The following is a 24,695-nucleotide window of genomic DNA, read 5'->3' as shown; positions in this document are numbered from 1 at the left end:
TCGCCCCAACGGAAGTTTCTACTTATTTTCTCACAGGAGATTCTCACTTGCAGTTTTAGTACTTAACCTTGGGAAAAAAAATAAATATATCAAAACCACGAATTAGTATTTCATGTAGTATTCAGTACGAAACATTCTTGATAGCAGTTTACAGCGTGTTTTAGATTTTGATTAGTTGTGAATTTTCAAAATAAGAGTTTGCAGTGGCGTGTCTAGCACGGGCGTCACATGGGACGGTAATTTGCCGTACGCCGTACGAATAAAAAAAAGTGTTCCCCCTCGGAAAAGGCTTCATAACGAAGTTTTCAGGGGAATTATTTTAAAGTATTGTATTTTTAATTCAATAAAACCAATTTATTAACCGATTTATTAGTTTCCATCAATACCAACCTACTTCACGATGGAAAGTAATTAGATAGTAATTTCTTCGAAAGAGAACATTCAATATGTGAGGCATTCAGAGCTGAAGGGGATCAAGTTCATGAAGGATAGTTTTGAGATGATCAAGGTTTAAGTTTATCGTCCCTAGAATGCTCAAGGGATTTGGGGATATTTTTTTTTTATTAACGTAGTATGAAGCAGAACGAAGTACGGTATAAATAGAGGTTATCACTTTATAGCTCAAAAATGATAATTTCGGTTGTTGCTTAGTTTTTAAATCAAAATTTACTAGACTTGATTGACTCTTATTCTGTAGCTATAGTGATAAATAATGACAACAGGGAATAGGTTCACTTTTGCTTTGAAAATGTACAATTAATAATTATTAATCCGCAAGAAATAATATTGAAAAAAAAATTTGCTTGATCCACTTTAGTTTTGAACGACTCATACAGAGGAGGGTGCCCCAAAGCGGGTAGATTTTCGAAGAATGCTCAAAAATTGCAGTTTTGTGATTTTTATCGCAACAGTTTTGGTGTTATTTCCTAGCAGGGTTTTTGAACTTCAAAATAAAAACTGATTTTTTTTATTATTTCAAACCAAATACTTATTTATTATCAAACTTCACAAACATTTGAAAAATCCACCCTACCAGGGAGCCCAAAGCGGGTAAGCTTAACTAATTGTGATTTGGTACATTTGCCAATCAAATATGAAGTTATGAATGATTAAAATAATTGGCTAGTTACCTGCCATTGTAAAAAATATATAAAAAAGTTGTACTTATTCAATTTAAAGTCAGCACATTTGTTCCTGAAACATAAAGAAATAACTGATTAAATTAATTGACAAATTAATTCCCATCCTAAAAAATAACTTTTTAAAGTTGTACTTATCCTATTCAAATAGAAAATCTAAGTCAGCACATGAGTAGCGAAATTATAAATAAACATATGATTAAATCCTATACCTGCTTTGCCCGAAGGCTCGTTTTTTATTTCAATAATTATAACCTTAAATTTAAGAAAGAAACACACGAAATGACTATCGTAGTTTGTAGGTGGATGGTGTCTGAATAACGTAATATTACTGACAATAAGAAAAATAAGCTGGTCTTCGACTAATCACAAGTTACAAAACTTCATTTTTTTTAATTTCAAGCTTGATTGCGCCATGCCGCTTCACTGCCGCTTCGCTGGGGCTGATTAAAACTCGGAGGTGTTCATGTAAACACGATATACGAATGCATCGCCGCTTATCGGGAAGTATACGAAGGTCTACCCGCTTTGGGCCACCCTCCCTTATTTTTAACATTGTAAGCCAAATAAATGCTAAACAATACACATAATTCCTTCAAACGCCGTAAGCAGTAACAACCCACGAAGACTTCGTTAAAAAAGAGAATTATGGTTTTTTTGTATTGAGTTTTGTGAACTTATTTATGTTTTCCCATGGGAGGACGTAAAATCTCTTACCTATATTTTGGACACGTCCTTGGATTCATAGTAATTAAAAAAAAATGCATATAAGTTTCAATTTAAGCAAACTTCGAAAACTTTGAAACTCTTGTTTAATAAAAACTACCTATGCAACTAAACAATAAAAAAATAATATTTTTTTTTCTAAACAAAAACTAGCTAGCATTGGAAGCAAGATAAGATGATCTTATCTTTCTCCGAATGGAGCTAAGGCAAAGAAGGTTGTCCTCCTATAGTCTCTAAAATTAGTTTCCGGCTGCATCATCCCAACTGCATCCTTCACTCACCGTATGTTTATATAACTGACTCATACATCTTTTTGGAAAACCCACTGATGGATTTAGAGCAAAAATTGATGGAACAATAAATAAAAGGATGCAATATTTATGACCCTCAGTAGCGTGGAGAACTCCCTGGAATTTTCTTGGCGAACTAGACCCAAGGGAGTTGTTCAGTGGTTAGTGAGACATTTAATTCTGGAAATGAGCTTTTCGCGGTTTCTTTATTGCATTTTTTGTTCTGGTTTCCGAAAATATGCCTCTGTTTCTAACCTGCATTTCTGTAGAAGTAACAGAAACAAAATAAAAGTTCAATGAAATTAGTAAAAGAAGCTTAATGTTTGTAAAAATAGGTCAAAAAATTTTAATTCATAGATTTTTAAAAACAAAATTTTGGAATTGGTGTTATGAGAATTGAAAATGTTAGTCAGTCGATCTGTTTGTCTCCCAGAAAAACGTTTAAGGTGATAGTCCGAATATAACAAAATATTTTTGCACGAAAGATCTTAAACCCTATTTCCATGCTTTGTTTTTTGATTCGATCAGTTTTTGTTCGATTTTAAACAGTATAAGAAGCTTAACGTTAGGTTATACGAGGAAATTTGGCTCCTATACAAGTCCTAAGCTACCAGTAGCATTTACTTCGAACAACTCGTATCGTAAAAACTTTCTGATGTAGAGCGTGCGAAATAAAGGATATTGTATTTGAATCTAACTAGAATCTTTCGAAGAATCTAAAAATATTCGCGTCTGTATTTATGTCAGAAATCAAAACCATTTAATTTAAAAAACACTACACAATTCTTTTTTTTTTTTTTTTTTTTTTGTCAAAAGAATTAGGAATGTCACATCTATATGTATCTATATGTCTATATGTATTTTTAACATTTTTTTTTCAAGAAAAATAAAAACTGACATTAAAAACGAAATAAATTTATCCTCATACTTGGCATTGTGAAAGATTAGGAATTTACTCATTGACAGTACTTTTATTTTTATTGTATTTGACAACAGTAGGTAGAAAAGCGAAATATTTTTTTAATGAAAAAAGTGCTAGGACTTCAATGATATATGCTTAAAATTAAGTCTTTAATGAATTATATTGTACAATTGTGTGAAAATAGTTCTCAGTTTTTTTTAAACTACTTCAGATTTAAATTTCTTCCTTAGATATATTTTTGTTATAGCTGCTCTATAATTTATTTTTCAAGCTTCTGTACGCTTACGTATTCAAAAAAAAAAAAAAAAAAACTATATAGTTAAAACAGAGACTATATGTGTATATGCGTGTGTGTATGCATGTTTCTTTTCCCTATACAAATCCACAATTTACGTCGGAGAGAGATCTCGATCTTTGGCAGCATTTTTCTAATATGAGGACGAAAAAATAAGAAAAAATTATTCATGGAAACCCCTGATTTTTTTGCATCAGATAAAATGTGTTCCAATGTTCCAAGGTAATTAGAACGTGAGTTATAACTGTTTTTTAACTAATTTCATGCTAAAATATAGTTAAGTCTTCAATTAAAATTTCATTACATGCAATATTCCAGACAACCCGGTTATCACTTCCAGAGACTGCAGTTTCGTTCTCACTAGAACTCCTCAGTCAGGAATAGTGAATAACCGAGCTGGAAGCAGATGTAATCACATTGAAGCTGAGAGTGCAAACAAGCTGTTTGATAAAGTGAATTTATTTTGCCATCGAGTGTACGCAGCATGGCGCCCTTCGATTCTTGAACTGAAGGCAAAACTTGGGTATTTAGCAGTACTGCTAAATGTCGTCAGTTATCTGTCTTATATTTAAACTATGTTATTAAACACATTCAGTCAGATTAAAAATAAAAAAAAGAAAAAGAAAAATTAATTTGAATTTTGACATCTTGAATTCAAATTATGTTTTCCGCAGTCACGAGCGTGTGTACGTAGGCGTGTGTGTTTGTGTGTGGTGGGGGGGGGGTTGTGCGTTTGTGTGTAGGAGTATGTGTATGTGTGTGTAGGCATGTGTGTTTGTGTCTGTGTGCTGGCATAAGTGTGTGGGTAGTTGTGTGTATGAATGTGTGTGGGGGGGGGATATGTGTGTGTGTGTGTACGCATATGTGTTTGTGTCTGCGTGCAGACATGAATGTGTGGGTAGTTGTGTGTATGTGTGTGTAGGTATCTGTATGTGTTCGTGTGTGTGTATTTGTTTGTGTATGTGTGTAGGTGTATGGTGTGTGTATATGTTTGTGTGTGTGTGTGTAGTGTATGTGTGTGTATATGTTTGTGTGTGTGTGTAGTGTATGTGTGTGTATATGTTTGTGTGTGTGCGTGTGTGTGCGTAGTTGTGTATGTATGCGCGTGTGTGTAGGACATGGATGCAACCTTTAGACGGCTTTCGCTATAGGAGCAGCATTGTGAGGAGCCGGTCGACGGTGATGGTGCGGAGGGTGGCGGTGGGAAAATAAAATGATAGGACGCCAAAAAAAAAACCGTAAAGTGAGAACAATAAGCAATCGTGATTGCTCAAAAAAAGAAAAAAAAAAAAAAAAACCTCTGAAGATCAGGGTTCAAGAAGTGGGATCAGAAAAGCCATTTTTAAATTTTGATACCAATATTGTAATTATGTGTGGTAAATCAAAAGTAGAGGAATTTCTTGTTTGAACCATTTCAGATATTACTTAAGACCTACTCATGTTCAGTGCAATACATTATTGAATATTAAGCATATTTTGTAATTGTGGAGTGAATTTATTAATACAATTTTAAACATTCATTTATTTATTGGATCACTTATTTACTCATCATTATTCCATAATGTATCCACACATTTTTGCGATTCCTCATTTATTCACTTATTTCATTTATTAATTCATTTATCTGTGTGTTCACTATCGTTTTTAAACTTGTTTTAACGAAAGTTATTTTGCTTAAACATATAGAAACTATCTCATCAAAAAAATATTATATCTACCCCTTTGTCCTTATAGGGAAAATGATAATTTTGCACTTATTTGAAGGTACAGATTTATTGCCAAAAGTTAAAAATGTTATTTTGATTCAGATTTTTTTTAAATATGTAAAATACAGTTATCTCTTTGGAACTCACATTTCAAATTGCATTTCCAGTTTATTTATTTTTAAAAATTTAAGTTAACTCAACTATTTTACTTTAAGTATAATAAAAACGGTATTGAACTTAAAAGAATGTAATGGTAATACCATTACATTCTTTTAAGTTCAATACCGTTTTTATAATTGGGTACCTTTGTAAAGTGTTGTATAAAAACTAAACTTGCTCTATTTATTTCTATATTATCTATGCAAACTTAAAATTCTACAACAGAGGAGGTTCTTACTATAATTCAATTAAACAACTTCTTTTCTTGCTTTTATACGCATTTATAGGAGGGAAAACAGTTGCTTGAATTTTAAATATTCTTTAAATTTATTCATTCAAACCTTTCCCTTTAAATTATTTTTAATATCTAGTGATGAAAGTAGTGAATTTTTCTGTTTCAGAGCACAAGTTATGAACAATTTCCAATTTGCAAATTTACTTTCCAAATTAAGTGGTTTACTTAATTTTATATTTCGTAGATCCATTCATTTACTGCTCCGTACAATATTTGGTAATTTTAGGTTTCTTTCTTCTGCTTGAAATGAGTGATTCGTAGTGCCATCTATTGGTTATTTCTGCATCTAAAATCGTATTTTGTTAATAGAATAAGGTAGGAATTACATTTTAGAAAGAATTGAAAACTGAAAATGTTTACCGTTTTGCACTTTTGAAATAGCTCATAAAAAGATCCGCCAGAACTGCAGGAACCTAAGCGGGTAAAAATTGTTATTGGGAAATGAAACAACGTTGATTGATAAGATTATCTTTGGAATTTCAATAGTAAATTTTCAATAGTTTCAAAGAAATGAAATGTAAATAATAAAAATAATGTTTACTATTGAATATACAGGGTGTTCCGTTTTAACCTGCAAGACCTTTATTTTCGCAACCGTTAGTCCTAGATGTATACTTCCAATTGCAAAAATTTTCAAAATCAGATGCAGGGTTAAGATATTGAAAGTTTGAAGTGAAAATAAAAATAAGTCAAAAAATACAAAATTAAACTTTTTATACGGGCCCCAGGTACCCTAACTTATGTGTAGTGAAAAAATCTCTATTAAAAAATAATTCCAACAAAAAAAGTTTGAAATTAGTGCGACCAATATTCACCGAGATATGAAACGCATCGTTTTGTGATTTACACCACTTTTTTACTCGCCGTCAATAACACCTTTTGGGGGAAAATATAGCGGTAAACAAGTGTTTAAAATGATAGGTGTGCATAGAGCGTGGTTTCTCAAATTGTTTGAGGTTTTGTAGTGTGTTTTTGCGTAACACGGCATAATATTTGCATTTACTTTGAATAGCAATGAAAAATATAAATACCTTGTTTTTCTTACTTTGGCGACCTGTCATTCTTCTGAAAGGACGATAAGTTCTCATCTCGTCTTCTGTATGGTCAATTGAAACTTCGAAATGAATATCTCCTTGAGTTTTGATCGCACAAATGTCAAGTTTTTTGTGTCAGTAATAACTGTTAATAAATAAACAGATATGCATGAAACAATAATAAAACTATGCATTAAAATACGTACAATTGTTTTAATGATGCTACTAAAAATTGTACCATTTAAAGGAAAAAAAAAACTGTTGTGGCCTATGTTAAAAAACCTATTATAGAGCTGTAAAAAAAAAAAAAAAAAAAAAATGCAGCAATTGCAAAAATTTAAATTTTAAAGAGTTTCTAAAGAGAAGTAAGATAACAGTTGTTCTGTAACTTTTGTCGCACTAAAGGTGTGCTTCGGTTGACATGTTTCAACAAAACCTCAATCACGAATGCATTTAGGGGACCAACAACAATTTGAAGAACCCAAAAGCTTTTTCGATCATCTTTCATCATAAACAGTTGGGAATAAGCTATTAGTTTACGTGCTATATACAATTCGTTTACAGATTTGAATTAAAAAATATCCCGATAAAATTCCTAAAAATTTAGAAACGGCGAGATATTTGTGACTTGGTGAGTTGAATTTCAATTACTTTCGGACAGGTGATGAATCATACGGGACCGTTCTCAAATTAGCAATACTTGCCTGCGATCGTTCGGCGTGATTCGTGATAAAAGCAGATTATTTGGGAGCATTTTTCTAAAACGTTGCCACTGACACCTGCCTGCGAAATTAAGAAGGTTATAAATTGTTATCTTTCGCACCTAAGCTGTGAAAAATGAATTACTTCATGTGTTCATATTTCATCCAGTTTTAAAAGTTTTGCTTTTAAATTTCAGTATAGGTGATTCTCATTCTAAAAGTTTGATAAAAATACTCCACGTCGTATGAGTCAAAAGCATATGCGAACAAAATTTATGTTTTCGAAAGAAATGCTTACATCTTCGTTAATATGAGTGATGCTTTCATGCAAATGTACGTACCAGTTAGTGTACGTAGTAAGTAATCTATTTACTGAAATTTACAGCTTATTGTGAGTTATTTACTATTAAGGATGACAAAAAAAAAAAAAAAAAGGTCATTGGTTTCTTCGATAAAAATTATAAAGGGTGTTTTTTTAGAGGTATAGAACTTTAGTTGGCAACATTGTTTGATAAGTGTGCCATTTTGATAGCTGTCACTTGTTTTGTGTTCAGTTTGGTTTGCCATTTCATAATGAATAGACAACAAGGCGGTGCAGCATGACACACAGCGCGTGCCACAATTGATTTATTAAAAGAAACGATCGGTGAACGAATAATTTCGCGTAATGGACCCGTGAATTGGCCTGCAAGATCATGCGATTTAACACCACTGGACTATTTTTTGTGGGGCTATGTTAAGTCTTCTGGTCTACACCGGTAAGCCTCAGACGATTGACGCCTTAGAAGAGAACATTCGCCACCTTATCACTGACATACGGCCTCTATTGCTGCAAAAAGTGAGAAAATTGGACTTTCCGATTAGACTTTCTCCAAGCCAGCCGAGGTAACCATAGGCCAGAAATCATATTTAAATAAAAAATGGCAAAGAATCATCTTTAGAATAAAGCAACATTCATGGCAATTAACAGCATTTAACTGTGTTTTATTTGAACCAAAAGTTCTCTGCTTCTAAACAAACACCCATTAGAACAAGTTCAACCGCAGTTTATAATTTTATGTATTTTGCCGTTTGCTTCCAGATATTCAGGGACGAAGAAGTCTTGGGAACAAAAATACATCAGGTTTGAAAATTTGACAATTTCTTTCGAATCTGAGAGAGAAAAATTAAACATGATACCAGTAATGTTGGAGAAATATTGAGTGCTTTAAAGTGCTTTATTTTGATTTTTACTTTGAGGTGGGAACCCGGTTAAGATTTACTCGCCGCATTAACCTTGTTACTTGCTATTTACAAAGCGAATAAAACAAACGTCAAGCAACGACGAAGTAAAAAAAAAAAAAAAAGCTGCCCATTCTGCTTTTAAACACTATAGCATTTGATGACACAGTAGAAATTCATTAACCAAGACTAATAGGAGATACAGGTCGTCCGGATTTATGAAAGTACTGATTAAACAAAATAACCGATGAATTGAACCAATGTATACAAACTATTGTACTGAGTAAAAATGTATTTTCAATTCAGGAAAATGAAATATAAAACTGAATAAGAGAAAATTATGTATACAGCTGAACTTGCTTATAACGATCCCTGATTTAATGAGAACCCGGATTTAATGAGGAAATCAGAATTTCTTGGTTGGTGCAATACTAAGTTTATGGGAGTATAACTCGCTTTTAACAAGCAAAACCCGCTTAATTCGAGCAATACTTTGTTATTCATAAAATTTCTATTGACTTCTATCTCGGCTTAATCTTTCTTGGAAAAATTCCTTCAACGCAAAGACAAACGAAAGTCTGATTTTTTTAATTATTATTATTTTAAGAAGAGAAGCATAAGAAATTTCTTCATTTGTTGACACCTATGTTATCACTTTCGAAGTATACTTCCGAGAATATTGTAGCTCAAATTCAAGTTAATGCAGATAAAAAAAAAAGAGAAATCCTCGAACAAAATCGCATGAAAGACAATAAGGCAGTTCAATGCAAATTAACCGGAAGTAATACTAATAATAATAATTCATATAAATAATTACCAAATATGAACTTTTTGATTTTTTCCACAAACTTGTTTTTTGCGAGCACTCGCAAAAAACAAGTTTGTGGAAAAAATCAAAAAGTTCATACTTGGTAATTATTATATGAATTATCCAAAATTAATTCTTAATTAATTATTAAAAATTTAAATAATTCATATAATTCATAATTAATTATTAATTAATTATGAATTATATAAATTATTTAAAACGAGCAAATATTACAGTTCCTTAACGCTCGTTATGAACGAGTTCAACTGTAGTATGCTCATGCGTTATTTTGTAGCCCTACAAAAATACATAATTTAGCTAACTCGCCTTTTATCGCCTGTTATGAAAAAGGTAAGTTTAATGAAATTGTGAGAGGAAGTCTGGGGCGGGCCTAGGTCCAGAAGACTCCATAGCACCTACAGCTTTCAAATTTTGTACAAAAGTGTTTCGAGCCCCGGGAGTATGCACCTGGGGTTTTATTTTTTGAATTTCGAATTAGTTTTTTTCTAATTAATTTTTTAAGCTAAAATTTCAAACAAATGGCCTGTTGAAGGGATGATAAATTTCCCACACCCCTTAAGTCGATGTTGTTCCAAAGATTTTTTTTTAGCATCAAATAAAGCTTTTTCCAGTTTTCCCAATTCGCAACTCAAATAAACTATAGGGCTCGCTGTAACCATTGTCTGATGGCGGATGAAAAAGTTTAAACAAACAAATGTCGTAACTTATAACTTGCTTTGACGCTTAGTGAATGGCAGTAATTTTTCATCGTGCTTGTGAGAAGCTTTCTTTTCTATTCTTCTGAAATTGCATTACACCATAAACTGTCTGAAGCCTGTAATTTACCCCAAAGAAAACACGTGGAATGGATTGTTTTACCGTTTTCTTTAGTATTCTTAATCACCACAAGGTAGCGTATTCGAGCTCTGGAGTTGCGAATAACAGTAGATATAAGAATTTCTATTTATAGAAACGTCTTAGGCTAAACTCAATTCAAGCACGGAGCTGAAGAGCAAAATACGAGTATATATTCCTAGAGACCGCGGAAATCGACTCTTCAAACGTACAAAACTGCAGTTTTGCAAAGCTCAAATACCACTTAGTATGCACAAGCACACATGCAACTTAGCACACTATAGCTGTGCAAGTTGGTGTACAAGTTAGTTTGAAAGCCGGGAAAGAGTTCCAAAAGGGCTCCCTTCTTCAAAGCGTTTTTTTTTTTTTTTTTCAATTCCTCTGCTATGAATATTTCTATCAAGTTCTTTTGTCTTCGGGTGGGAACGGAAGTGTATTCTAATTATGAGCTTATTGCTTAAATTCCGTTTTCTACGGGCGAGAGATGGGGACTTTTATTTTGTTCAAAACAGAACTTGTAACGCTTTTTGAATCTGATTCTTTCTAATAGACGATTTAAATCTTTGTGAATCAATCAAGATTGCGAAGTAATCTTCGGGGGTTGGTGAGCGTAAACGAGCAGGGCTCGGAGCCTCCTAGTATTTTATATTAATATAGTATGTACGTCTAAATGGCTGTCCAGATTTAGCGATGTCCTGCTTAATAGGGGCCGGATTCTGGACAGTTGATTAAATCAATATTGTAAAAATCAACTTAATAGTAATCAAAAATAAATTTATTGTGATGATTCTCAAACATTTTAATTAACGCAGTATCATTCCATCACTCGAGATAATTTTACTCGTAACTTTCATCCGTCTCAACAGCTTTTTTTTTTTTTTTTTTAATAAATTGGAAGCGTTACAAATACAAACGCGGGATGCAGTTTTGAGGACGCTAATTTTGGGCTGAAAAGGAAAAAGAGCTCTGTTTATAGAAAGGTTCTTTTTCATAGGCTTGTTCTAGTTTTGAAGAGGTGGAATATTTTTTTTCTCTTCTTCAGCAACACACCTGCCGAGACGGCGAAAGAACGTTCGAGATCTTACGACGATCGAAATGATTTTTGTTTTAAGTATGGAGTACATTGAAGGCGTTAGCTGTTAACAGCGAGTATAATATTATTTTAAATGGAATATCCGAAATCCCAATATAAAACTGTGAGATTCAGGTAAGGGTATTTTTAACGTGTTATTATTTGGTGATGTAATGCAAAATAGGATGGATGCAAAATGTTTGTTATTTTATAAATATAACAGCATGATGCGCAAATGTGTTTTTCTTTCAGTCTTTGAAATACTGTGTGAAATAATTTCGCTCGGGTCTATTAATAAAAGGTGGAATAATAAGTATTCCACCTTTTTTGCTTGGCACATTGAACACTTTATTTTTGACAAAATGGGTATATATATTATTAATCAGAACAAAAGCATCAACAACTGTAAACGTAACCTGGTGGCCTTCTGTCATGGATCAATGTGTAGGCTACCGCATATGCTAATCACAGCAGTACAATGCTGCCAGGTTAGGTTTTCCCGAACTGTAGGTGGAAATTATATTTTATTAATTTATTTTTTAAACTGATTAAATGATAAGCAATCTTTTTTATTTGCTTATTTTTTTACATTTTCGTGGTTAGAAATATTTAGTGAATTTTTTTTATTTGTTAAAAATATTCGAAGTTTGTCGGAGGTTTTTGGGCATAATGAGGTTATTATATTTGTGATCACCTTGCTTGAAATAGGTTGCAAACGCTAAAACTCCAATTTTTAATATACAGCAAAATCACTCAAAACTAACTTGTTAATGTTGTGTTAATTTTACTAATATTTGAGATATAGAGCTATCGCATGAGCTTATTTGATACTGCAGATATAGAAGACAGCGCGAAAAAATTACTAAAACTTAATGCATGACAGCTTGAATTTGGTCATAGCACTCTTGCCGTAGAACTCTTAAGATATCTCTTATTTTGACGTATAATTTTTTAACAAATCAAGTAAATAACGTCTGAAGAAACTAATAATTTAATGAAGGTAAGGTTCTATCTTTCAGTTGTTTGTTTAGTTAGTCATGAATTTAAGCTTCTTTTCATTTTAAGGAACAAATTGCTTTGGTATCTTATTGCGATTCAGTCGCTCTAGAATTCCAATCACATAATTCACTCTTGCTCTGAGGAGCAGGGGTTAAGGGCGGCTTGATTAATTCCGTTAACAGATGCTTCGCCGGAAAAATGTAGATATTATATTGTCGTTAGTGGTACGTTTGACACTTGCTCTCCTATAGAAATTTTTACATGATCCCTCCTCCCTCTTTACATGAGTTTTCCCTTCAGAAGAAAATATTACTAAAAAAAAAAATCTAATTTGAATTCCGAAACTGAATTCAAATTATGTTTTTCGCAATCACGAGTTGCGACAAAAACCTACTGATTAGAGTTATTGTTTCTAGAAACGCCCCCCCCCCCCAAGCATGTCCCTCCTCCTGGGTGGTTACGTGTGTATAGTTGTGTGTGTAGGCTTACGTGTGTGCACGTAGGCGTGTGTATGTGTGTAAAGGCGTGCGCACGTATATGAGCATGCGTGTGTAGGACATGGACGCCACCGTCCAGCAAAAGTGGATTCCTGTGGACAGTGCTCAGGACCAGCTGCGCCGCCGCCGGTGAACGGTGGTGCTGCAGTCCTGGTCCAAGCTGAAAAGGGAACCGTAACGTCAAGGACAGTCAAATGAAAGCAATAAGCAATCGTGGTTGCTCAATAAGCTACTATTTTTAAAAGAGTAAATACATCACATAAAATAAATTAGTGTAATTACAAATGCCTAAATCCTTCTCCAATACGAGAAAAGAAAACCCACGTGACAAATTCTACTCAGAGAGATTTGTTTCATCTGCGCAGCCTTTTTGCATGTGGAAATTATTTTTTCATGCTGGGTAGAGACTAAGTACCCAAGTCATATTAAAAAAAATGGAAGAAAAAGAGAAAGTTATTGGCTAAGAAGGAATCATTTTAAAATGCTGCTTACATTTATTTTATTTGAAAAGTTTTTCTGCCCTGTGGAGCAGATTCTGAAGAGGCCTTTGTTTACTTGTTGACTATCGTTTCATTGAAGTCAGCTTTATATTTTGATGAAAAATAATTGCCGCCAAAGTTGTCGTATGAGTCGTATCAATAACTAAAGATATTCATTCCTGCATTATTAACTAGCTGATGGCTGCTACTTTAGTTTGAATGATTGCCCCTGGCATCTAAAGTTTCTATGAATGACCAACCTTTCCTCTAAATTGATTTTTATCCTGGCTTAACTCCAACACTCTTTTCTCACAAAGCACAAAAGTGAACAAAAATTAATTTCTTATTCAAAAGATGCTTACATTTTATCACAGTTAATGTAGATGAACGATATAATTTCGCACCTATTTTTCACAAAAGTTAAGAGTTATCTCTAAATTATATTATGATTGATTCAAATAACAAAATAATTAATCTTTTCAACTACATTGTTTTGTAGTACAAAATTTCCGTATATAATTTAGTTCATATCCAAAAAATATTGAACTTTTTCTTTTTCTTGTATAATTATTATCATTATTATCCTGTATTATTATTATTTTGTATTATTATTTATTTCTTGTACATTACGTTTTGAAAAATTCTTCATCAGTGTTTCTAATTATTTTAATTGAGAGAGAAAACAAGGAGAGCTGTTCGTGAATCACCGAAAATACATTTAGTGGCAATCTTTGTCACTATTTTTAGTAAGCAGTATGCCATTTTGGAACAAAGTTATAATTTTAAATGATACTGAACAAATATTTTTGCTTAAAAAGTTACACATACGCTTGTGATTTCTTAAGCAACAAAGTTTTGTTCATTACTCTTTTAAATTTTTAGTTTTAAGCAAATATATGAGTTTCACGGGCGAGACAAAATTCCGTTTTCCGTGGAATGACCCTTATCTGCAGTTAAATTATCCCAAGCTGCAACGCTTTTGTTTCAAAACTAATCATTGTAAAAACAATATACTCAAAGCATAATAGTATTGAAATGTATGAATTCTCACGTGCGGGACGAAATTTCCGTTTTCCGTGGAATGATTTTTATCTGCAATTAAACTATCCCAGGCTGCAATGCTTTTGTTTAAGAACTAATTATTTTCAAAAATAAATGTGTGCATTGAAAAACATTATGAAGATTCTCAAGGAAAGCAAACGAAATCTGTGTATACAAAATTTTCCATTTGCTGGATTATTGAGCAATTACGAATTGCTTATTATATCTCTTGACCAAATTTGATGTTGCTCTGATTTTTCAAATTGCCATAATAACGGTTGTTTTGAATGTTTATTTAGAGAGCGAAATTTTCGTTGTTATAGTTAAGAATTGTGTGCCGTTTGGATATATTCATATTTCTTTCAGGGCTTATTTCAAGCACTTTACGTTATATATAATTTTTTTTTTCTAAAATTACGTTTTTTCATGAAAAAACACTTATATAGATGAACTTAAACAGCAAAGCTTCATCAAAATATAAAATCTTTAGCATAGTAATTCCCATCATTTAAGATTGATGAGAAATGAAAATGCATAACGTTATGCACTGTAAATATTCTTTATGACAAGTGTTCTGGTGGATATTGGCCATAAAACCTTTATCCTTATTACCGCATCCTAATCTCCATTTCTTTTTTTACGGATATGCAATCGTATTACCTATTCTAGAAAATCACCATTCATAATATGACGGAAGCAAATTTCCTCACAATTTTCATATCATTCCATTTTTAAAAACCAGAAATCCAACAAGTAGGGTCCTATGGCAATTCGTGATTGCGAAATACATAATCAAAATTCAAATGAACACTGGATGCTGGATATTGTTGTTTTTTACGACAAAATTAAAAATTTGCTTAGAGGCCAAAATTGAAATTAATTTTTTGAAACTATATTTTCAGGGAATTAAAGTGTTATTCTCTCATATATCAATGCGTATCGTGATTTTGAGAAACATAAATGACAGTTCCAGCGTAGTTATACAGCCATATTCTCCATAAATAACTAACGTTCTAAATCTCAAAAGTAGCTGAGATTATTCCCACTTGACAACATTGCTTTTAAATAAATAAGTCCCCTGCCCCATTTACCGAAATTACTTAACCTGTACCCACAATAAAGGTTCATTGTTCTTAAGCGTGCTCAGGGCGGACTTGACAGACTACCTCCGTGATTACTGTTACGCGACGGTGTAAAAGCAAAAAGAAAATATGCCATTTGACTCACACAATGGGGAAAAAAAGGTCTACCACCAAATTTTGGCTCATCTGCGCTTAAAAATAGCTGATTTCTGGGACGAGGAACACCAAATTGTGCGTCACAGATAAAAATTAACGGGAAGATGCGAGCGACACCTGGTTGGAAGCAGTGGGTGGTAAATTCCACGATTCCGAATTGCCGTGAAAAGACAGCTCTGGAGCAGAAGTTGAAGTTAATGCATGCTTTCGAATACTTTGCTTCTTAACACGTTGCCACTCAAAATCCAAATTACATTAATAAGGAATCACAAGTTGACAGGTTAGTAAATTATTACATAATTTTGAACGAATTTAATTTTTGATTAAAATGAAAAAACCAACGTAAATAAAGCACAAATTTTGAAGAAAAAAATTTTTTTTCTTCAAAATTTGTGCTTTATTTACGTTGGTTTTTTCACTTTAATCATATTGTAGCACTAAGCTTATATGATAATTTTTCATTGAATTTAGTTTTTGACACTGTATTACGATAAAACTCGATGTGTCAGATAACGTGATTTTGTTTTGCTGTACGAGTTTCATGTTGTCCCTTAAATTTCTGCTTAATTTGTAAGCATATTGAAGAAAATCAAGGAACATTTCATCTTTTATCATCGAGACGAATTTATTGAAATCATATAAATTTTGCATTTATCATTGACAGATGACAACTTAACTGGAAAATGTACAGATAAGTCGTAAGATTAAGAATGAAAATGTAAATTCAGGAATGAATAGAACAAAATTAATTAATAAATTAGGAATAAATATATTCAATGCTCAAGATTTATTACAAATGAGAATAAATTAAACTATATACAGGTACAAAAAGCAATGTTCGAAATAAAACCTATATTTGTATTTGTGCTTGTAAGTTTTGTTTTGTCACTTATAAATTGCGTTTATGTGCTGTTCATATATGATGTCACACTTTTATCACAAAGCGTTTACCCCCTGATGACATGTCACTCTATATTACATAGATATATTGTTGAAGTCCAGTAGCAAAGCGCTGGATGATATTGCTGTGGATAGGAATATTATTTTCATTCACAATAGGACAAAGTCCTAGCTTTGCTCTTCTTAAAATGTTTTTATTTTAGCCAAAGTGTTTTTTTAAAAACTTCTCATTCTCTTCTTCATGTTGTCAAAAAACTCACAATTTCACGAATACCCCTCTCCCCTCAAAACCTGATATCATTTGTAGAATATGCCCTTAACGAAGAGACGTTTCCCTTTAATTATTCAGAAAATTAAGAACTGTATTTTTTAAAGTTATAGCGGCATACAGAGAAACTTCTTAGTTCTTTACGTATAGTGACGATTGTTTAAGACGATAAACAAAACTTATGACGATAGTTTTGTACGTCACTAAATTTCAGAACTGTAACCAATATAGCTACAGAATATTAGAGTCTTAGTTGATTTTCTCTGAATCAGTTCTGCAGAGGAACAACTCGATTACCAAATGGAAACCTAGAGGAGTTCAAAGACCTTTTAGGCATTCAATCAAAAATAAATGATTACAAAGTTAATTGTAGAACTGTTCTCTACTTTCTTCTTCTTCGTCAAAAAATCATAATAACGATTAAATGTAGTAAAATAAAAATTAAACGTTAAAACTATCGATAGCCTTTTAAGAACAAAATATAATAAAAATCCCCCCCCCCAAAACCCCCACAAATAAAATAAAATAATTTAAAAAATATAAATGAAAATAAGAGCTAAGTTCTGATGAATGGAAAAACTGAAGCACTCAAAAATTGGAATCTTTGATTATAGAAAAAAAAAAAACTTACTTGTTTTCCTAAGAAAATTCCTGTCCACAATATTAATGAAACTATTCCTGTAAAAAAGTAAATATTGGCGTTCGAATGCGCCATTTATATGCACTAATACTTTCATCTAAATGCTGAAGAGAATAGTCGAAAGCAATAAAAATATCAATTTGGAAAAAGATATGCTTGAAAAGTATAAGAAATCTCGAAAATATAACCATGAAATTTTGCTGAAGCATAAATTTTTTTGAGTACAAATAATGTTGAAAATACATAAACGCTGCTATTTATGTGAACCAAAAATAGTTTTACTTTTCTGCACAGAATATTTTTACATGTTTTTACTCATTTTGAGAAAAATGTAGTGTTTAACATATTCATAAAATAATCAGTTGAGAAAATTTGTTAGTATGCAAACGATAAAAAAAGGATTGATTTTCAAATAGTACTCTCAATTTGAACTCTAAGTACATCTCTGTCAATGACACTTTCCGAAAATCCATCATTATTTTATGAACCAATCAGTATATGATAATTAATCAATCTTTGTTAGCTTTCACGAAATCATATACAAACAAATAAATAATTAGTGAAAAAAAATAAATGATTTAAGAAACATTTTAACCTATCTCCTACTGATATTCCGACAAAAAAAAAGTTGACCTATATCGTAGGAACAATAACCTAATTTCCTAAGTTCCCCTTGTTTATTGCATTAACTAGAAGTGAAGAATTAGAAACGTTCATGGCCGTGTTAATGAAGACAGATTTAATTTGGAGATTGCCCAAGAATTCCGAAGACGAGTCTTATTCTCAAATCGAATTTACTAAAGTCACTCGATGATAGCTTACTCCATGTGCATCAAGTATAGAGCCTTGTATTCTCAAAATGAGATTTTGAATTTCTTGGTTATGACTTCCTCATTTCAAAGAGATAAATAAGGTACAGTTAGTGTAAGTATTATATAACATTGTTTTTGAGTAACTTGAATTATTATTTCTTTCTTTAAAAATGTAGAATTATTTGTGTTATAAACCTATAGAAACTGAAGATAATTGAAGATTCATACTATTTTATATATTTTCATTGCAAATAGTTAAGTCTTATTAAGAATTCAGATGCAACTTTTGAGGCGTGGTCACCACAAAGATGTTTTTTCGTTAATTTAATATTAACAATCCAGAGCGATAGATTGTCAAAGGGTAACATTTTGTTTAAGTTCTACTAATAATTAATCGCCACATTTCTTCATTTGATTGAAATTTTGTCAGCAATTTAATGAAGTAGATTGTAAGTTTAAAGGCATAGAATGTGTTAGATCATTGTACTGAGGTAGTAATGATAAAAACCAATATCAACAATAACAACAACAATAATAAGAGTATTAATAATAATAAAAAAACAAAAGCAATAACACAGCAACACAAATAATAATAGTAATAATAACAAGTAATGAAGATGACGATGGTTATAGGCACACAATTATTCCTTTTGCTGCAGAAATATGTATTTGCTGAAGATAATTCTTTATTTACTGACTTAAAAATTAAAATTCAAGCAAGGTCATTAGTATCTAAGAATAAAAGATAAAGTACAGAAATTGAATTAATAAATTATGCACGAAAATTTACATTTTGTACATTCCTAACTAATGTTTTCAAGACTGCAACGATTTTATGAAACTTATTAATTCTACCGAAATCTAACATGGTAAACTCACGTCTGAGAACTAGATTTTCTCCATCGGTCTAGGTTTTAGTTTTAATACTCAGATGAGTAAATACTAGTACAGTCAAGCCCGTTCATTAGAATATCGGTTAAAAGAATATCTCGCTTAATGTAATACATGCTGAATGTACCAAACCGTTGATTTCTATTACGAGGCGTATTTTTTAAAGTAAGTTCCGTTTTGATATAAAAAAAGAACGAGTACAGGTAGAGCAAAGAAATTTATTGCACAAAAATCTACCATCCTTACGCTATTTTTTGACATTGCTCCCGTGATTTTCCAAACATTTGTCATAGCGTGGTACAGGTTTTTGTATACCTATTCATAGAAAATTGCCGCCTGTGTAGTCAGCCATGGGATAACATGTTCTCTGAGCTCATTATTGCTGTTGTGCCACAGACCACCTTGGAAAGACTTTAGATGCCGAAACAAATGAAAGATGCTGCGAGCGAGGTGAGGGCAGACCAGAGGATGTTCAAAAACGCCCAGCCAAAGCCCTGTAAGAGTCCTCATGGTTGATTAAACGGGCGGTAACTTTGTACGAATAGGTATACAAAAACCTGTACCACGCTATGACAAATGCTTGGAAAATCACGGGAGCAATGTCGAAAAATAGCGTAAGGGTGGTAGATTTTTGTGCACTAAATTACTTAGCTCTATCTGTACTCGTTCCTTTTTTATATAAAAACGGAACTTACTTTAAAAACACGCCTCGTATTTTAATCCCGTTTACTGGAATCCCGCTCATTAGAATAATATTTTGTAGAAAATTGGCTATTCCATTGAGTGAGCTCGACTGTATCTTTACTAATAATAAAGCAGAAAGTCTCTGTCTGGATGTCCGGATGATGTCTATAGGATGTCTGGATCTCTGTGACGCGCATAGCGTCGAGACCGTTCGGTCGATTTTCATGAAAATTGGCACAAAGTTAGTTTGTAGGATGGGGGTGTGCACCTCGAAGCGATTTTTCGAAAATTCTATGTGCTTCTTTTTCTGTTCCAATTTCAAGAAGAAAATTAACATAAGATGGACGAGTAAATTACGAAATTATCATAACGTGGAACCGTAACATGGGCACAAGCCAATTGGCTAGAAACGAAATTATCATAACGTGGAACCGTAACATGTGTACAAGCCAATTGGCGAGAAAATTCACCGTACATTATTTGTAAATATACAGGCGAACCAAAAGACTTTTTAATTTTTCTATCACGGGCAAAACTGTGCGGGTACAACTTGTAAGTAATAAAGTATAAGAAATAAGTAATAAAGTGTGCCAAAAAATTTAATGAATTTAATGAATTTTGGAAGCGATTTCTCGAAATTGTAAATAATTGCTTTTTTTCAAAAACGCTTTTACTGTCTTTTGCTTTAAACATTAGTGTTAAGAATTACCTTAATAAGTTGTAATTTGCCCATAGATATTAAGCTACATATAACTATGCCAATAGTTTGGTCTATACATAGTTGTTATAATAATAATATAACAATAGATCTAAAATGTCTATTAAATTTATCTTCTGATGCTTTGTTCTTTGCGCAGATTTTTTTTCTGTTTGTTTTAACAACTTGAATGAGAAAAAAAAAGTTTTATTTTTCTATATGCGCTATACATTGGCAAAGAAATCTTTCGATTTTTTTAAATGTAAATATTTACTGCTAAAAATGAAAAATGATGTTTCAATGCAAGTTTTATTACAAAATAGCGTGTTCTGCAATTTTAAAACAAACTTTTACAAATTCCTAATTTATTTATATTTAAAAGGAAAATTATCTTAACAATTTCAATTTGCCACATATTCCCCTACATGTAAAAAATATAGACACCCGTCAGGTTTCAGGGAAATATCACGCACGTTCAATGCACATCATCCAGACCCCAAGACAACCGTCCAAGCGGTATTCCGGTTTGGCCCATACGTTTCAGAGTCCATCAATGTTATTCGTAATCTCAGTGATAAGTTCCTTCAGCACTACGGCCCCTAATGTGGAGGAACCAACGCATCCGCCATTTTGGAGCTAATTTGATCCAGTGCTTCGCAGCGATAGCATTGCTGCTGATGTTTACATTTCTTTAGCATATATTAAACTGTGTCAAATGGGTGGTTGTTCGGCTGTCAATTGTGCAAACAGCTCCAAAAAGGGATTTCAGCTCTTCAAATTTCCAGCAGATGCAGAAAGAAAAAAGAAATGGATAACTAATCGTCGACGAAGTGACGGGCAGCCTGGAAATAGAGCTCGCTTGTGTGTGATGATTGTTTCGATTTATTTCTCATGATTTTACTATCATTATGTTATAAATGCTCTGTAATCTTTGATAACATGTTGCAGTGTTCTACAGAATGTCATTTACTCTGTATTTCCCTGTCGTGCGATAAGTACGCTTGCTCCAATATGGCGGATGTGTCGGCCTTTCCAATTATAGTAGTTCTATTCAGCACTTGCAATTCTGTTGACGCACGATATGACGTAGTCTAGTCCTGAAACTTGGCACGCGTTTGAATCTTTTCATGGGTGGTACTTGAAAAGATTCAGACAGGTAGGTCATGTATGTCTCACTAACTCACTCATAGTTATACGTAAAAAGAAAAACTAGAAGAAACCTGATCAATCGATGAAATTGGCCAGACATTGGAACATCAAATGATTACATTTATTTTTAGAGTTAGAATGTGACTGCTCAATGACAATTTGTTTTAATTAAAACTTTACATATATAATACACATTTTAAGCATTTTTTTATACCTCGAAGAAATTATACGGACATCTTACACATGTAGAATTAACGCGAACCACGGAACTTGCATAGATTGTGTTTAATGTCACACATATTCATTCAAATCTTGTGGAAAAAATTTTGACTGCTATTTCAATAAAAAGGGATGTGATGCAGTCAAAGAAGTAGTGATTCCCCTGACGAATTCCAGCTAAATGAATTCTACTTAACTTGAACTATTAAACATCGCTAAAATGTGTAACTTATCTCCAATAAGGGCACTAAATAAAGTCAAAAGAGGCAATTAATGTAATCTTTAGAAGAAAATAAAGTAAAGTACTATCTGATCATTTATGTTTTGTGAAGGACGTAGTTCTCTGTGAAGTTCTGACAAAAATTGAATTATTTAGCAAAAAACGTTTTCATGTGTAATAGAAATATTAGTGTCATGTATGCCGGTAAATTTAAAAATACTATCACTTAGGCAGGATTTCAGAATTGTTTCTAACTGTTTAAATATGAGTTGAGTTCTTATGCGGATTTGACTCTGCTTTTTCGAGTTGAAAAGCAATATTTTCTTAATATATATTATGGATTTGAAGTTTCAATTTAACACCAACTGCAATAAAATGAAATTATTTTTTTAGTCTTGTACAATGACAGAAATTTGAAAAAAATAAGTAATTAAGTAAGTAAAAATATTTATGTTTCAAAAAAGAAAGGAAAATCAATATTTATTATAAATGAGTAAAATACGAATTAAGTGTCTTTCTATTTCACCATTTCTTTTCATACATCTTATTGCGTTTCAATGTCAAAACACATTTTTACATCCTAATATACTTAATTCATCAGAATGCAAACATTAATGTTCAGTTTATTACTTATTTCATTTAAAATATTTTGTTCATTCAATCTGCAATTTGTTAGACTGCGAAAATTTTTACACAAATTTTTACAATTTTGCTGTCATCTTCAACCTTTTCTGAAGTTCTTCTGATAACTAGTTCTGAACACCATAAGCAAAAAAAGAATAAAAATAGCAATAAATAAAATATAATTAATTGGAATAAAATGCAATACAAAATAATGTTTAAACTAAACAAGCATTATTAAGGACGCTTCAAATTGTGGTGCTCTTCAATGTGCAATTAAAAGAAAAAAATAACTCGTTGAAATAAGAAAATGCGTAAAAACATTTCACTAAATATGAGATCTTCAGGTTTCTTTATCATTTAACTTAGTTTATGAATCAATTAAGAACAAGTTAACATTTTAAAATATTTAAATATAAAGTGCCATTTGCGAATGTTTCACAAAAAAAAGTTTGGAAAAACAAAAGCATTCAGCAAATTATTTTTGTTGCCGTCTGAAAATGATTCTAAAATATTTTCTTCTTGAAATGTCAGATTTAAACACTTCAAATTTAAATGAAAACTCGTTATTTATAAACAGAAAAACAAACTTAGTATTTGTTCCATTAGTTTCGGCAATACTGACTTCTAATAGAGTTGGTTATCAAACTACTCTAGAACAAATATCAGGGAAAAGTTTTAGTGTTATGAATTAAAAATTAATTGTCACTACAATTACGAAGATTTTCAATTTTTGTTAATTGATTGAAAATATAAAAGCTTGTTCGTTGCAATAATATTTTAATAGTAATTAAAATATTTCAAATGTGAGTACTCAGTATAAATATTTCAATTAAAACTAATTTATGGTTGCTTCCTTTTAAATGAAGAAAAAACATTCTTCAGTATAAATCGCTCGTTGTTTAAATAACAACTAAGCTCAAAAATAGAAACACATTTCGAACTGAAGAATGCTTTTTGAATCTAAATTTATATCTATCAAGCTCCTGATTAATTAATTGAGAAGCAAAGAGACAATTAAAGCTTAAGACTAAAAATATTCTAAATTCAGTTATGTGTAGCTGCGTGGTAGCAAGATAAGAAAGCTAAGCGAAACTGGCAGAATTGCAAAGAGATAAATTTAGCTCCAAGATTCCACGATAAGTCAAAGCAAAACCTATTAAAAACACATCAACGCACAGAAGTAAAGAAAAAAAAAAGTCTTGTAGTAAATATCACATGGCACAGGCACCTGTTATGAATTTATGAGAGCAATCGCTTTGCAGTCATGTTTTGTTCTTCATAAACTTCATAGTGACTTTATTATAATTCAATTCAATTAAGTTAAAAATTTTCTTCTTAGGGTTGTCTATAAGTGATGTCATACATTTGTTTTCAGCCCCAATGATTTATTCCCGTTCGCCACAAAGTATAACGCTTCACCATACCCCATCTCTCACCTTGTCGCACGTCACACAATTCATTAAATAAACATATTGTTATGAAAAATATTTTTATTTCAATCGAAATGTTTCAACCAATTATACTTCTTATTACTCCTTCCCTCCAATCATAAACTCAGTTTCAAGAATCCCCTCCCCTTCAAAGCCAGACATCATTTGTGGAATACCCCTTATTTCTCTGTTTCTGCTTTTAGCAATGCCAGCATTCTTCTTTTCTTCCTAATAGACAACTTACCATTCTGTTTACATATATATTTTTTCATTTATATATGCAACTCTGTGTTTACACTTCCATTGATGATGTATAATTTTTTCTTCCTCTGATTTTTTGAAAATGTGATCTGCTAATCTTGTAGTTACAAAATGCGTACGAATCCAGTTAAAAATACATTTTGCAACTCATTCTTTGTTTTGATGTGCTTATTGGTGGTTAGTGTTAATCAATCTGAAGACTCCCAAAAGCATAAACAAAGTATGTGCAAAGTTTAACGTAATAACAGGATAATAATAACTTAAAAATAAAGAATCATAAAACGTCACATCTTTAATCACAAAATGCTGGTAAAATTGTAATGGCAAAGGAAGAGTAACAAACGCAAAACGAACGACGAAATAAAAAGGAAAAATAACAAACTGAAAACGAACTGCAAAACAGAGAGGAAAAATAACAATATC

The 24,695-nt window shown here is 31.9% G+C and overlaps 1 protein-coding gene across 2 annotated transcripts in view; it reads left to right on the top strand.

The window, feature by feature from the left end:
* Positions 1–24,695, top strand: part of LOC129235112 (uncharacterized) — an 89,145-nt gene that overhangs the window by 22,515 nt on the left and 41,935 nt on the right. Inside the window, exon 1 of one of the 2 annotated variants that reach the window (XM_054868800.1) lies at positions 11,209–11,358. The exons of the other annotated variant lie outside the window; for it this stretch is intronic. Coding sequence (XP_054724775.1) covers positions 11,318–11,358 — 41 coding nt within the window. The 5' untranslated portion in view covers positions 11,209–11,317. Of the gene's footprint in view, positions 1–11,208; positions 11,359–24,695 lie in introns of those variants that run through there. 2 annotated transcript variants of the gene reach the window in all.

This window comes from Uloborus diversus, chromosome 2 (genome assembly GCF_026930045.1).
Source record: "Uloborus diversus isolate 005 chromosome 2, Udiv.v.3.1, whole genome shotgun sequence".
Classification (NCBI taxonomy): Eukaryota; Metazoa; Arthropoda; class Arachnida; order Araneae; family Uloboridae; genus Uloborus; species Uloborus diversus.
The sequence above is the reverse complement of the archived record's forward strand: the minus strand, read 5'-3'. Positions and strand labels throughout refer to the sequence as shown.